General features: G+C 43.7%; 1 protein-coding gene across 15 annotated transcripts in view; it reads left to right on the top strand.

Moving 5' to 3' along the window:
- neo1a (neogenin 1a) overlaps positions 1–14,961 on the top strand; it is a 150,931-nt gene that overhangs the window by 113,832 nt on the left and 22,138 nt on the right. For 13 of the 15 annotated variants that reach the window (XM_084007566.1, XM_084007568.1, XM_084007563.1 and 10 more), the window contains exons 8-12: positions 8,484–8,718; positions 9,433–9,587; positions 11,592–11,740; positions 13,743–13,881; positions 14,340–14,389. In XM_084007566.1, coding sequence (XP_083863692.1) covers positions 8,484–8,718; positions 9,433–9,587; positions 11,592–11,740; positions 13,743–13,881; positions 14,340–14,389 — 728 coding nt within the window. The remainder of the gene's footprint in view (positions 1–8,483; positions 8,719–9,432; positions 9,588–11,591; positions 11,741–13,742; positions 13,882–14,339; positions 14,390–14,961) is intronic. The other 2 variants (XM_084007571.1, XM_084007560.1) reach the window with 1 other exon arrangement.

Raw genomic sequence — 14,961 nt, forward strand, 5'->3', positions numbered from 1 at the left:
GCTGGCAATCATGATGTCAAGGCTGCTCCCGCTTGTGTTGACTCTCTTTGTTCCCTACCGGCGCATACTAGAGGAGCACGAGGGGCCGCTCACATGTACAGATTCACACACGTGGCGGCGGATAAGATGCCTGATGGGAAAAACGTGACAGCGGTCCAACGCAGGCTTCCAGCAACAGTTGCTACTTAATTTTAAGTCTCTGGCCCATTCCACCCTGTGGGTTATTTTGGAGGCTGCAGTTTGTGATGTTGTTTATTTTTCAATATTGCAATTACCAAAAATCAACATCATATTATAATGAACATCCCATTAGCATGATGCTGCAAGAGCAGGGATAACGAGCCTGAAAGGGGAGATGAGTCTGCTGTTGGCACTAACGTCAGCTAATAAAGTGCAACTGGGGGATAATATTGCCTCCAAAAAAGTAGTTAAATCCTTTTTCATTAAAAAACATCAATTAACTCCAAATTCACCTGTTCTTCAACAGCTACATTTTTAAGCTTGTAGCTGCGGGTTCCTTTCTACACTGCGGGTGCTGTTATAATAATAAGTTCTTATCTCATCTTAGTATTATTTGCTATCGGTGGGTTGTTGTTGATTTAACACATATGATAATATTGTTGTTTTTATCTGGAACTTTGTAGTTATATTTATAAACGCTTGTGATCATGAAAAGGGAATATAAAAAACACATCAGGGGCATTTGATGGGGAATATTAATTATATGCAAATGTGAATACATTCCACTAAAATTCTGCCTCGTAGCGAAATATATTTAAATTCAAATTAGGGGATAAAAATGTGCACAGTGTCTTAACTGAAACACACACACAAATCTAGTTGGCATGCGCCGTACACGCACCATGTTAGTGATAGTGATTAGTGAATGTGTTCCTCCACTGGGGGCTGTAGGAAGCTGATCAGAGGGATTGTAGCCTAAATTGATTGTGAAGAGCTGAAATCAGCCTCCACCAAATTGCTGTTTATTCGAGCGCTGATGGCTAAGTAAGTGTTTGTGTTGTGGCTCTGTCTCTCAGGGGTAGTGATGGCAGTGTGTGTGTGTGTGTGTGTGTGTGTGTGTGTGTGTGTGTATAAGGTGTGTGTGTTTACAAGCGAAGGCTCTCACAGCACGGGCTGAACTTTTCTATGGGTTGTATTTACTCAACCGTGGTGAAAGGCTTTGCCTCATTTATAAATGGTCTGTCGCCTAAGTGCTAACTGCAAAATGTTATGGGTGTCTATTTTGCTCTTGTTTTGCACAGGAAAGCAAAAGAAGGTTAGAAAAAAGTCGCCTTTGCTGCGTGCGTCAGTGCTGTTTTTTGAAGGTCACACTTGTTATCAACGCCAGTTTTAAGCGCGACTGTGTTTGTGTGTGTGTGTGTGTGTGTGTGAGCGATCTGCCTTTTCCTGACAGTCCGTTTTACACACCTCGCTAACGCGTTCCCCTTTTAGAATGTTATTAATTATTTTTTTTTACAATATAACACCATCCTCCTCCAACACACACTCATCCAGGATGCCGGTCTGATGTTTTTGGACGTGGACCGTCCTCTGGGTGCAGTAATTGGAAGTACCACACGGCACAAAAACATCACTTTGCCTTCACACCCTTCTCTTAGCTGCAGGCAGCTGACCTCTGTGAGCGGCGCCACCAAAGCTGGAGCCTTTATTTTCCTGTTAGCCTCCCCCCTCCTCCCAGTTTCCATGAGCTAAAAGTAGAATAGGGAGTAACATGGCAGCAGGTCGTGGGCATCCCGCTGCCTGCTAGCGTCGTGCGATAGCCGCTTCTCGGTGGGTGTAACCCAGGGAGGCCGCCTTTATTGATACAGTGGGGGTCTGATTAGCTGCCTGTTTGTAGCGAGTCTCCCAAGGGGGGGTGCAGCTGCTCCCACTCCTACAAACATCCTATTTGACCTTTTCAGCTCGTCTGGTTGTTCGACTCCACTCACTTTATACGTAAAACGTTGCAAGTGCACACACACACACACACACACACACACACACACACACACACACATACACTGTTACAAAGAGCCTTCTCTGAAATCAATTACTTCATCCCAGGCTTGCTCTGTTCCCCTGGAAAGGTTGAATTGTGTTCGTGTACCTCCAAGGTAATAAGATACAAAGGCAGGCATTGCAGAGAGAAAACCTTGTTTCCAGTCCCGAGCATCGGTGGCCAAATACTCCGGAGATGTGCAGCATCACTGAATGTTTTGATCTCCTTGAAAGCCGAGCCCAGGAGGCCTCGCTTCCCAGCCTGTGGAGCATGCCATGCATATGATGCAGATTTGTCGTAGGAGGGAAGGAGGTGAGGGGGGGGTTACATTATATAGCATAGTCGCACATGCTCATTTGCATACATATTCTCGCCAAGCAGCTGTTTGCCTATGATCGTGCATGTTTCTGCAACTGTGTGTGTGTGTGTGTGTGTGTGTGTTGAAGCAGAGGCGTCCAGGGGAACAAAGCAATCACACCCAAATTAACTCACCAGTGGCTCGCAGATCAAGGGGGTACACGTGTTTGATGGTGGAGGGACGCTGTATGTACACACAGTGGATGATTAATTATTGATGCACCCGACCCCATTCAATTACCGCCGTCATTTGGAAATAGGGCTGTTTGGTTTTCCCCTACGTGTTGAGATCCTCTGTTTTTCTTGGCCTCAGTAGAGTATATACAGCATTTTACACATTCCCACACGTTCCATCCCTCCGCTTAATGTTTATTTGGAGAACCCAGAGCAGGGATTGTCACTTTTTATTTATGAAAAACAAAATTACCAGAAAGTAAATTGCCAAAGGGGCCTAGAGTGGGTGCAAACAGAGACCAACCATCATCTCATCCAAAACATACCCCCATACAAATGCCTCCTCCTTGTTGATGTAGGCCCACAGGGAATGTGAGAATGTTGATTTTTGGATGCGAAAAAGCAAGATGAACGTAAAATTGAACAAACTCTCGCCATTTAAGAGGAAATCGCTGCAAGGTTTCAAAGAGACGGCTTTTTCGAGTTGATAAACAAGAACACACGCAGGCTTTCTGAGGTTTTAGCCGCCTGATGGATAGATAGACAGTCCTTGGAAGTAAACAACCCCCTCCATCCTTCTAAAGGATTTTCTGTGTCACCACACGGCATCCAGGAGGCCCATGGATCTATCAGATGGGCTCTCTCACGTCTCACTTTGTCCCGCTACCACGGCAGCGTTGAGGGAGTGTGGGGGACATAAACACATCTGTGGCCCTCCAGACCCTCTATAGCAGCGTTTAGGGTCTGTGCCTATTCAGGCAGAGAAGCTGCTTCTTCATCAGAATGTTGACCGACACACTTCCTGCGATGTGAAGCATGCAGTCGTGTTAGCTGGCAGCAACATTAAAAGCTCAAAGTCTCATTTTTCAATATTCCGTATGAAGTTATTTCTCATTAATTTGCCTGACTTTGATGCGTCCCCTCTGGCCCCACTATCAGCATCTTCATCACCTAAAGATTGTTTTCAGAACAAAAAAAAAACATTCTCCACCACTGAAGACTTAATGAGGACAACATTCATTTTTTGGGGATTGCCATGTATTTCTTTTAATGAATGAAAAAAATTCTCTTCTAGGGAACGTGCCAGATTTCAAGCATTTTTTCGATCGTAGTGAATGTGCCCTGAAAAAATATAGGCGGGGGGTTGGATGTGGAGGGGAAGGTGCTGCTTGAAGTTTGGTGAGATGCACGAAGATTTTTTTTCTTTTTTGATGATGTCAGCGAGTTGAAACGCCTCGTCAGTTTGAGCCTGTGTGAGGTTTGAGATACTGATTATCACAACGAGAGGGAATGTTCCCCCACCTGCATCTCCGTCAGCTTCCCCCCCTCGGCCGGCGATGAGGTGTACACATTACAAGGTGCAGGAAAGGTCCAAAAATCAATTCTTCTTTTCTTAACAAGCTGCTGCCGCAGTGAAATTAGCAGGGACTTAATTATTTCCTCTCGTGCACAGAGCACTTTCATCCTTTATCTGATGAATGCCTTGCATTTGTATTCTTTATAGTGTTGCTTTTCATGTATTGTTGCATTGCTTGTAAAGCATTTTGTAAGTGTTAAAAATTGGGTTTATTATTGTTCTCGACAAGTTAGTCATGTGGAAACGAAGACAACGAAACACCCTCCTCCTCCTCCTCCTCCCGCTTGGTCAGCCTTTTTCTCGCACTCCCACATTTCTCTCTTCACCTCTCACTTCGTCTTCACTTGAAACATTTATCTCCTCTTTCTGACTCACTTTCCTTTGTCGGTGCATTAAGGAGCTGCTCGGATGTCATGAGCTGTCAGCCTTGTTCATTTTCAGTCCTATCTTGAAGGAGAGCGAGGGGAACGAGATTGCACGGGGGGGGGGGAGAAAGCAGTCATATTTGTCAGCAGTTGTTCTCAGGAGCCGAGCGTTTTTCCACCACATTTACCCGCGAGAAGCCTTCTGTTGTTGCTTACATTACCTTTGCATAGTAATGAAAGGATGCGTTCTTTTGTCTTCGTGCATTTCAACCACAAGCCCGGAGATACGCTGCCCACATTTTCAGATTCTCATCCTGCGATTGTTGCATGTTTGTATGAGGCGTGACAAAGACATTCACTTTTAATCGACAGCCTGCTTTGTGTTGAGTTTTCCTTTTTCTTTTGAGTACATTCATTCATGCTCACTTCATTCTATGGCGGATAAAAGTGGCGACTCAGTAATGGACCACGAGCATTGTGCTGGATCTGTCTCTTATGTAGTCATCATTAGAGAGCACATTAGACATGGAAACTAGTTCTGAGAAAATCCATTTTTGTACGAGCTGACATGGCCTGCTGATTTCCCTCTGAAAAAAAAGGCTATCTGTACTTCCAGTGCTGTGGGTGCTGCTAGTAGATATCTGCATTCAGTAGATTTCTGCTCTCTTGGTGGAGGTGCGCAGCGAGGTAGGCTCTCTTATCTGTGTTCTCAGACCAGATGATGAAGGAAGAAAAAACCACTTGGCGTAACTTTCCTGCTACACTCGCAGGGGAACACGCCAAAGGATTACGGAGTTAGCAGCACAAGATAAAAGTTATGAGGCGCTAATCAGAACTTTAGCGCTACTCCTATTATTTTTAATTTCAGAAGCGGCCTCCGCTTGCATTGAATATTAAGATGAATGCTTTGCTATGCGTGTCTTTGTCTTGACTGTTTTTTGCGTATTGGCTTCCCAGATTTATTATGCAGATCTCGAGTAACCTTCCTCATTAAGCCGTAATGCCAGCCATTCATTACCTCTGGCACAGAGACTAATGGCACTATTAATCAGCTATGAATAGAGGCTGGCAGCAGCAGTGGGAGGCTGACTGCTCCTTACAGTAACAGTTTTAGGCATGCATGTACAAGACAGATTGTCAGAAGGACACCGAAAACTGCCCGGCATGTCAATTACCTACAGCTGACAAGGTGTGTAAAGATGTTAAATCCATCCGTGGTCATTTGCCTTTCCTATGTGCACTTCTTTCTAACCAGGCTTTACTGTATCTCTTTGTCTGATACTGATTTCAGGATTATTTTTACCCGTTTTCTTGAAAATTATTCTTCTACAGCTCAGTCGACGAAGCCAAAGTGAAGGGCTCGACATCAGACGATGCAAAACTGGAAAACGTGAAACATATTTTGGACACATGGGCTCATGTCCTGCTTCTATAGTTACACATTTAAGGCTGTTTTCTTATTTAAAGGGAAGGAAACGGGGCTTTTAAAGGGAAGTCTGGCTATTTGCTGTATGTCACACTGGCCATATTCCTTATCTCATGTCTGAGCCGGAGCAGAGCCTGAGGTTGTACAGGAGTACAGTTAAGCCCTTTTGGTCACGCCATCCAACCTTCCTACAGCCTTACATCCCTCCTAACTAAAGGGGTGACACGTTCTGAATTGTTCATTATCTTCATGTCAATAATTTAAACTAATGTTCTCAGACCCGCTTATTGAATTATTTTTTTTTGCTGAATTTGCCTGTAGAAATTCAAAGCAAACTTGAGAGGGGCAATGATTTCCAGCTGGACTGAAAGCAATCTGCCTCATGATGATTGAACGTAGGGCTGCACCCTCTTTGTCAATTAGCTCACTAATCAAGTTTTTTTTCTTTCAGGTGACTAAGATGTCTTTAGTCGTTAGTCATTTTTCTTTAGTCATTTTCAGGATTTTCAATGAAATCAGCCCAGTTTGTAAAAGATCCTTTAGAAAATGTGTTACAACGTTTTTTCTTGAAGGTCTGATTAGGGCCTTCTGGGTAGCGCTCCCTTCTCCACCAATCACGTGTCTTTGCTCAACACGTTCGGTTTAGTTAGTCGGGTTTTGGGTCTGCTTATCCAAAGTAAAGAAGCAGGATTTCTTTAAACATGTTGACTGCATTTTTAAATCTCCCCCATGGTCTGTCTTATCTTATCAATATATTTATTTTGAGTGGAACTTTGTCTCAAATACTAATTTGTGACCTTATTTGCTGCCTATAATCATATAATCCACCAGGTTCCTCGGGTCGTGTTGATGTTTTGGTAATGAAGGAAGTGCTTCTTCATCAACAAACAGGCTTCAAGCCTGACATCGTGATAACCTCATGATGAATGCGAGACACTCGAGCTTGTTGTTTCTTCTACTTTCTGCTGTGTTTGTCTTTTATAAATGAGGGCTGTTGTTAAGCATCTGCCAAATTTACACGACAGTCAGAGAGTTTGTAGGACGATGATATGTTTTCCCTTTTGTTTTTTGTTTTTTCCTCTCCATTCCAACAATCTGGATTTGAAACGAAATGGTGGTTTTGAGGTCAAAGTGTTGACTTCCAGCTTCAAGGGTCTTTGAGGTTATTGACATCCATATTGAGTGAAGTGCAGCACTTCAAGCCCCTTTTTTTAAACATACATGCAGGCAAACAGATGTTTTCCTTTAGGACCAACCAGTGGAATAATCTTGACTTGCCACATCAGTCACCTGACCCCAATGCATCTTACACGATGAAGACCAGACTGAAGGCAGAAATCCCCTGAAATAAGCACAAAGTGAAGATATCAAGGGCCTCTGAGCCGCAGCTTCAGCCAGACATCGACTTCTGCAACCAAACCTTAAACGTAACGAACTGACTGTTTTAGGTTTGGTGTACAAATAACCTAAAATCAAAGATACACTGTTGTTTAATTTCAAATCCAAGATGCTGAGTGCGGATCACATTTAGGAGTCACATGCCGAAGACGAGTGTTTTTGGTGTGCACACACAAAGGATGACAGTATACATCCAAAACACTGTGATATTCATTTAATGCTTAAAAAACCTTTCAGATTTTGATCCCGGTGGGTGTGTGAGTGAGTCAGAGCGGAAAAGTGAACCTGGACCAAATATCAGCAAACCCCTCGTATCGCTGCAATCACAAAAGTCAGCCAACTCTGCGGAATTTGGAAATGTAAACAAATATTGAAAAGCTGGTTTAGTGGTTAGTTCACATGCCATGACAGACAAATACGCCAGCAGCCGCGTCGTGTTTCAAAACAATTTTCTCCCAGTAATAATACGCCGTTTGCACAGTACACTTACCGTCCTCCTTTTCCGTATCCCAGCGTCGCCCTCCAGTCAGGTTCCTTGACCTGCAAACAAATGGAAATGTCATCCAGACTGACATTCTTTCCGTATGGTTTCGTTTCGCCCACTCGCCGGCCCAATGGAAAGCAGATCTCACTGAGTCCCACCGCAGATTGTTCCTCCAAAAAAGAAAATAAAAAAAAAACAACCACCAAATGAAATCACAAACATTTCTGTGGCGAGGCTGTGGAATGTGGAGACTCAAGTATTAAAAAAAACAACCCATCATCTGTTTGTGAGTGTTAGTTGAGAGAATCTAGATTTCAGTGTAAACCTTTGTTCGGGTTAGCTTTCAGGAGTTTCACTGCCATAAATAAAACTGTTGAATTCCCTGAACCCACAGACGGTTTTCTTGTGTGCATCTGAGTGTCTAGAAGTTGGCTTTGTCCCCCAACAAAGTCAACCTCTAGTTTTTAAGTTCATAAACAAGTCAATCATTTTTAATTCTAAATGATTGGCAGGAAAGCCGTCTATGAGGATTAAATGTTCCCACTCCCCTTACATTAGAGAGCTGTGTGTAGATGTGCATGTGTAGTCCCCCTTGTATCGTGCTTTTATTTGTCAGCTTTGTGAGTCTAGTAGAAGTGTTTGATTTCTGTGGTTCCTTGTCACGCCAAAAGGCTTTTTTTGTTACGTTGTTGTTATTTTGTTTTTTCTTCTTTTTTTGTTTCCTTCCTTTCTTTCGTTTCACTGTCATTTCCATTTCAACTCCTCTCCTCGACCCGTTCCTTCGGGACGCCTCTGCGTGACGCCTCTCTCCCCCCTCCCTCCTACGCTGCCGCTGTCTCCCTCCCCCCTCCCTGTCTCGCTGCACCCGACCCGTCCTCCCTCCCTCCCTCCCTGCCCTCCTCCCATCTCCTCCCAACCCAAAGATGTACCCCTGCCCTCTTTCCCTCCCCCCTCACTGACTCCTAACACTACTGACCATGTAACGCCAGGCTCCGGAGGTGTAGCCAGTCCAATGGGGCCCGCCCCCTCCGCCCCCCGGGACGTCGTGGCTTCGCTGGTTTCCACCCGCTTCATCAAGCTGACCTGGCGGCCTCCAGCCGAGCCCCACGGAGACGACTTAACCTTCTCCGTTTTCTACAGCCAGGAGGGCACGAGCAGGTACGCACTCTAAACTGTAGTACTGCCAGGAGGGTACTAATACACACATTGGTGCTGGAGTGCTAATATATATATACATTCCTGTGCAGGAGGCTCACACCGCTCTGACAATATCTAATTAACGCAGTTAAAGCACTTATCATCGCAGTAAGTGATAATTAATTAAAAACAAACTTCCTTCCTCATAGGATTACCTTTGGAAATGTAAACAAAACAATTCAGTTCAAACACTTTGCTTAAGTGGCTCTTTAATAATTTCCCCCAGCTTCATGTATATAGGATTTACTGTGTATGACTGAGGAGGAAATTTAAGAAGCTGAGAGGATTTTCTCCTCAGCGTTTTTTGGCTACTTTTTATGTTTTCTCTGTAATAGCTGTAAGTCATTTTCACAAGTGGTCTAATAAATAAAAAGCGTTAAAAAGAGCTTGAGATGCAAATGAACACATAACTCTGTGTGCGAATGCGTGGAGCGTACAAATTCTATTTACACAGACCAGTGGGGTTGCACATGCTGTTTCGCCTCCATCTAACTGCTGTTTCTACTGTAGATGAGCTTATATGGTCATCCTTAGTCAAGTTCATTAAATGTGAGGATTTGCTGTTTTTCTCAGGTTTATTTCATCATTGATTGAATGTCTTTGAGACTTTTTTCCCCTGACATTTAATAGGCTTAATGCTTTATCTGTTAATTTTCCAATGGTCGTCTCACACAGGGAGCGAGTGGTGAATACCAGCCGGCCGGGGGAGATGCAGGTCACCATCCAGAACCTCATGCCAGACACCAAATATCGCTTCAGGGTCGTGGCCCACAACAGCAACGGCCAGGGAGAGAGCTCCACGGCACTCAAAGTGGCCACCCAGGCTGAAGGTAAAGACACACACACACACACACACACACACACACACACACACAAATGTTCATTTATATGTGCTCGGTAAACAGGACAGTAAACATAAAGGCAGCGTCCAGCCAGTGTGTTGGAAACATGGTCACACTGGCACGCTGATGCAAACAGGATGCACTCAAAAGGAGCGCACAAATGTGCAAATAAACATTCACACAAACAAATATTCACTCACGTACGGCATACGCTCACTTCAAACAGAGATACCACACACACACACACACACACACACACACACACATAGAGGTCTATGCGTTAAGGCGGACCACCCGACAGCAGACCAGAGAAATGCAGCGTTTTCTTCTTAAAAGCCTCTTCTTGTTTATGCCCCAACATTTACTATATAATCCCTCTGTGTGTGCGTGTTGCTTTAAACCATGCCTACCTGAGAAAGGAATGTCTGAAATTAGTATTCCAGTTTGTTTTTAGAAACATTCCCCTTCATCTAGTCTGGACAGAGATGCCTTTCAGAAGCACGTTAGGATGTTTTGAGCGGAGAACACACACGATTTGACTGAAGTGAAAGGGGACAAGGCGGTTTTCTCCTCCTTCCTTTCTCTTTGTGTTTGGGTGTGTAAGCCCCCCCATGGCTGCTGCTCCAGATCACACAGTCTCACCCACATTTCACATAAGTGCTGTGACGGGGGTTTCCCAGTCCCTCACCTCTTGGCTCAGCTACAGCTCCGTCACTGTCACTTTGTTGGTCAGCCGCCGTTTCTCTACCTGTGTCCTTGGTTGGAGGTCGGACGGATCCACACACACACAAATACACACACACACACACACACACACTGCACGTTAATGCCTGCCAGCAGGCGCCTAGACACCTGTGGGGGTAGCAGGCCGGGGCGGCCTTCACCTGTGCAGTATATCTCTGTCATCCGTGTTCACTTTTAGTGGCAGGACATGCAACGAATTGGAGCTTAAACTTTTGACCTGACCTTCTTCTGTCGGGCAGCAAATGCAAGGCGTGTACATTGCAGACGTATATCTGCATCTGACAGTCAGCACTTTAACCTCATCGTCACCGCCTCCCTTTAAATCCAGCGTGCCACTCGACAAGAACGTGTCACTATCCATATACTTAGTGACACGTTCTGCGTACGCCGCAGTCACAACTTGTTAGGGCAGCGATACATATGTCGTTGTTAGCTCTGTCCTCCAGCAAACTGCATATGAAATTAAATATTTACTCAGACTAGCATGCTGACTGTCGGCTTTAATTCAAGTGTGTTTGCATTTGCATCAGATGAACAGTGTGGAAATAGCCCTGTTCTCAGAGCATGTAAAGTAATATATATATATGTATATATTTATATATATCCTGTGTTTATGTTCTCGTTTGTTTGCTGTCAGATCTTACTTAAAGATGTAATCTTCACTACACGGTGCAGTGTAAAGTTAAACTCCGTACATTTGAGTCAGCGTTTAATTTAAGATGGTATCCCACATTACTTAAACATTCTGCATTGACATTTCTGCCCTTCTCTATTTATCTTGTGAAACGTAGAGCTGATACACAGACACATTGTAATGGACTCCCTCTGTCTAATCCTGCCCCCCCCCCCCCCCCCCCCATCCCCACCAACCAGATGCAATAAGATAAACTTACCGAATATAAGCTCGTGGCCGGTGTTTATGGAACCAAAAGATGCTCATTGATGTTTCCGTTGCGGCACACCTTCAGTTTGTTTGTGAAGAGAATAACAAGGAAAACGAACATGGCTGGCAGCCCAGTCCAGAGGGGACGGCTCGGTCTCCACAGAGCCGCAGCAGACCGAGCCGTCTTGTGGTCTCAGCTCTTGCTAACACTGGGGAAATGTGGCTTTGAAGTAGCCAGGAAATGTGTTTTTTGGCAGCTTGCTAAATTGAGTTCCTGTCTTCCAGATGCAACATCACAAATGGAGAAACAACCAAAACATGCTCATGGTCGTTTCTTGTTTCTAATTTCTGCTCTCCTGCTTCAGTCCAAGTGCCCGGCCCTGCTCCCAACCTGCAGGCGGTGTCCAACGGCCCGACCTCCGTCTCCCTGAGCTGGGACAAACCCGTGACCGGCAACGGAGAGATGCTCACCTACAAGTTGTACTACACGGACAAAAGCTTTGGCAGCGAGCAGGTAGGGGGTCGTCTCAGCTCTCTGGGTTGTAATCAGAACCTGTCATGTTAAACAGAAGCAGGTTGGTGACAGTCGCTCCAGAGTGAAGGAGTGAATTTTTTAAATCGTGCTTCACACAGAACAACGGATTCAGAAGAAAATAAAACACAACGTAAAAAGATGTGTAACTAGATGAAAATGAAAATGTGTATAAACTTCTGATAAACAAAAATGCTTTAAAGGACAAATTAATAATGATAATGAGTCGGCCATCAAACATATGTAATATTTTCACATTACCTTGTGTTTTGCCAGTTAATCAGTTTGCATATTGTCTCACTACTGTTCTTGTCAAACCTTGTAAGAGGAGAAATCCCGTATGTAGCCGACACGTGCTTCTGCAGGGTTCATTAGATAAAAAAAGAATATGACTGCATCACCTATTATAAATTGTGATGAGGTAAGGAGTTCCTAATCATTTGCCAAACGACTCTTTGTGCTGCTTTTTGGCCACACACTTTGTCTCACACAAAAACACGCATTGTGCAAAAAAAGAAAGCTCTTTTTTTTTTCCACTGCAGGTCTAACTCTGTCACAAGAGTGGAATTTAGCTAGTTAGATATCGAGTCAGGCCCAGCAGTAGCAGTGTGCGAGCCAGTGAGGCATTAAAAAGCCTTTAATATGATAATGGATGAAACGTCAGCCGGCGCACCGTGTAATGATGCCTCAGCTCCCTGGAGAAGAGAGCTGGGGATGAGGTGAAAAAGGCAAGAGATGTTCACGTGGAGAGGGATGAAAAGAAAGACAGAGGTTAAGGGAAGGGACGGAGCAGCGATGAAGTCGGAGAGGCTGTGGAGCTCAAAGGGGATGAAATATTAAAGGGTATGGGGCAAGTCGGGGACAACCTATGATGCTTCTTCCAGGGCGATGGGGTCGCGTCCGATCGGCCGCCCCGAGTTCAGAGGCTGTGATCGGGCCGATCTGGAAACAAAATCAGACGTTCACAAAGTCTCCACTTTTTAGTCAAAATGTCACGAGCCGACAGCTGAATGCAAATGAGCTGTAAGTAATTGGGCATGTGCCGGCGTGCCCAATTTGTAAAGCAAAAAGTCGTGATCACAGGCGGCATAATTTGATTCTCAGCGGAAGATGCCGTTTTTTACACGGAATTACAAGCAGCGATGTTGGTGTGATGAAAGCAGGCGTCAAATTGTGCAGCTTTGACAGATTTGAGAGATTGCTTGGGTTGTAAATCTATTGGAACGTGTTTCAATTAAAGCGTTTTGTTCAAAATTAAAATTGAACGACATTCTGAGAAATCCTCAAATGATTTGCTCTATTTTCATACTGTACCATCGTTGGATAAAGATATATTTTGTTACATGTGAGAATACATAAATGTGTGACTTAGAGGGATAGTTTAGATGTCTTGAAGATGGGTTGTATGAGGTATGCATCCACAGTCAGACACAAGCAAAGCAGCGTACTTCCGTGGACGGGGGAAGCAACAAAACCAAATCAATATGGGTTTAAGTGTACACTATATTTAGAAGGTTTTTGCTGCTCGCAGACCATCTATTGCTGCCTGCATCAGTTTGTTTGTGTTATTTTGTGACTTCATTTGTATTCACCAAAGGCACATACAAATACAAACAATCCATCTAATGGAGGCAGCAGAAGATCCCAACGCCTTTCTTCTGAAAGGTTAAATTACTGGAGTCTGGTGGTTTGGTGAGAGCGTAGATGGATATGACAGTTTCAGTTCCCCATCGGGTTGTTTGATGGCAAGTTAATATCCTTAATATAGCGTACACTTAAACTGATATGGATTTTTTAAGTTGGCGTCCACAACAATGTAGTCCTGGCTGCTTCTCCACCCTAATGATCTGCCAGCCGCCGTTTACTGAAGACTACGGACCTCATACATACAACATCGACTCTATCCCTTTAATATTTATATTTGTAGACTTTAAAGACACGGACTTAAAGGTTTTGTTGCTCTTCTTCCCTGCCTCTCTTCCAGGACGTTGACGTGGATACTCAGTCGTACACCATGACGGGGCTGAAGAAGAACACCGAGTACAGTTTCCGTGTGGTGGCCAACAACAAGCACGGCCCCGGCGTCTCCACTGATGACATCACTGTTCGCACGCTGTCTGATGGTCAGTTGATTTAGAGACAAGTCAGCTTTTAGTTCAGGACGTTCCCTAAATACGTGTTGAGGATATAAATAATGCTACACATGTAGATCTGACAAGATGTTTTCATCTGTAACTTTGCAGTAGATTAGAGCCGTGACTAACGATGGTTTTTATGAGCAATTAACGAGCAAATGATTTCCAACATGAATCCATTCATCTTTTTGTCTGTAAAATGTCAAAAACACAGAACATCTAAATTTCCCAGAGCCTAAGGTGATGATGTGAAGTTGCTTGTTTTTTTTTTCATACCAACAATCCAAAACCTTAATTATTGTTGTTTTTTACCGTCTCATATGCAAATAAAGGCAGCAAATACTCAAAAAAGTTAGAGGATGAAAAAGCACTTAAAAATGAGTTATCAACTCATTTACCAACTAATCTACTCTTTTCTTTGTTTGTTTGTGTGTTTTGTTTCACAGTACCGAGTGCTCCTCCTCAGAACCTCACCGTGGAGGTCCAGAACTCAAAGGTAAGACACAATTAGCAGGACCTCTAACTGGTCTAGGTGTTTATATTTGTGCCCGGGTATTATGATTTCATTTGAGCTGGTCTGAGAGCTGTCAAATGAACCCTGGTGATGAACCATCCACAGGATTTTCTGATGGCAGATATGTGGTTTAGAACATGATTTCAACTACGAATAAATCCATCTGCTGATAGGGAAATCTGTTCAGGAAAATATCTTATAATTGATCTCTTTAAATCTGTATAAACATGAAGCGCTGTTTAAACGTCTGTCAGTCGTGGATCCTGATGACAAACACCCAAACTCTCCAATCGACGTATAACCTCACGTTTATTTATTTATTTTTTATTATTTTTTTTAATTTACTTTTTTAATTCATTATTATTTATTTTTTTATTTTAAACTTTATTTAATTATTGGCTTGTTTTTTGTGTTTGTAAAGCACTTTGAATTGCCCTGTTGTTGAAAGGTGCTATACAAATAAAATAGCCTTGCCTTCCCTTCATTGGAAGTCGGCGTGAACTGGAACCGCTCCAGAACTAACATGCAATAAAGTATTACTTTTCAAATGAACC

The sequence above is a fragment of the Eutrigla gurnardus genome (assembly GCF_963514095.1).
Source record: "Eutrigla gurnardus genome assembly, chromosome: 1".
NCBI classification, from domain to species: Eukaryota; Metazoa; Chordata; class Actinopteri; order Perciformes; family Triglidae; genus Eutrigla; species Eutrigla gurnardus.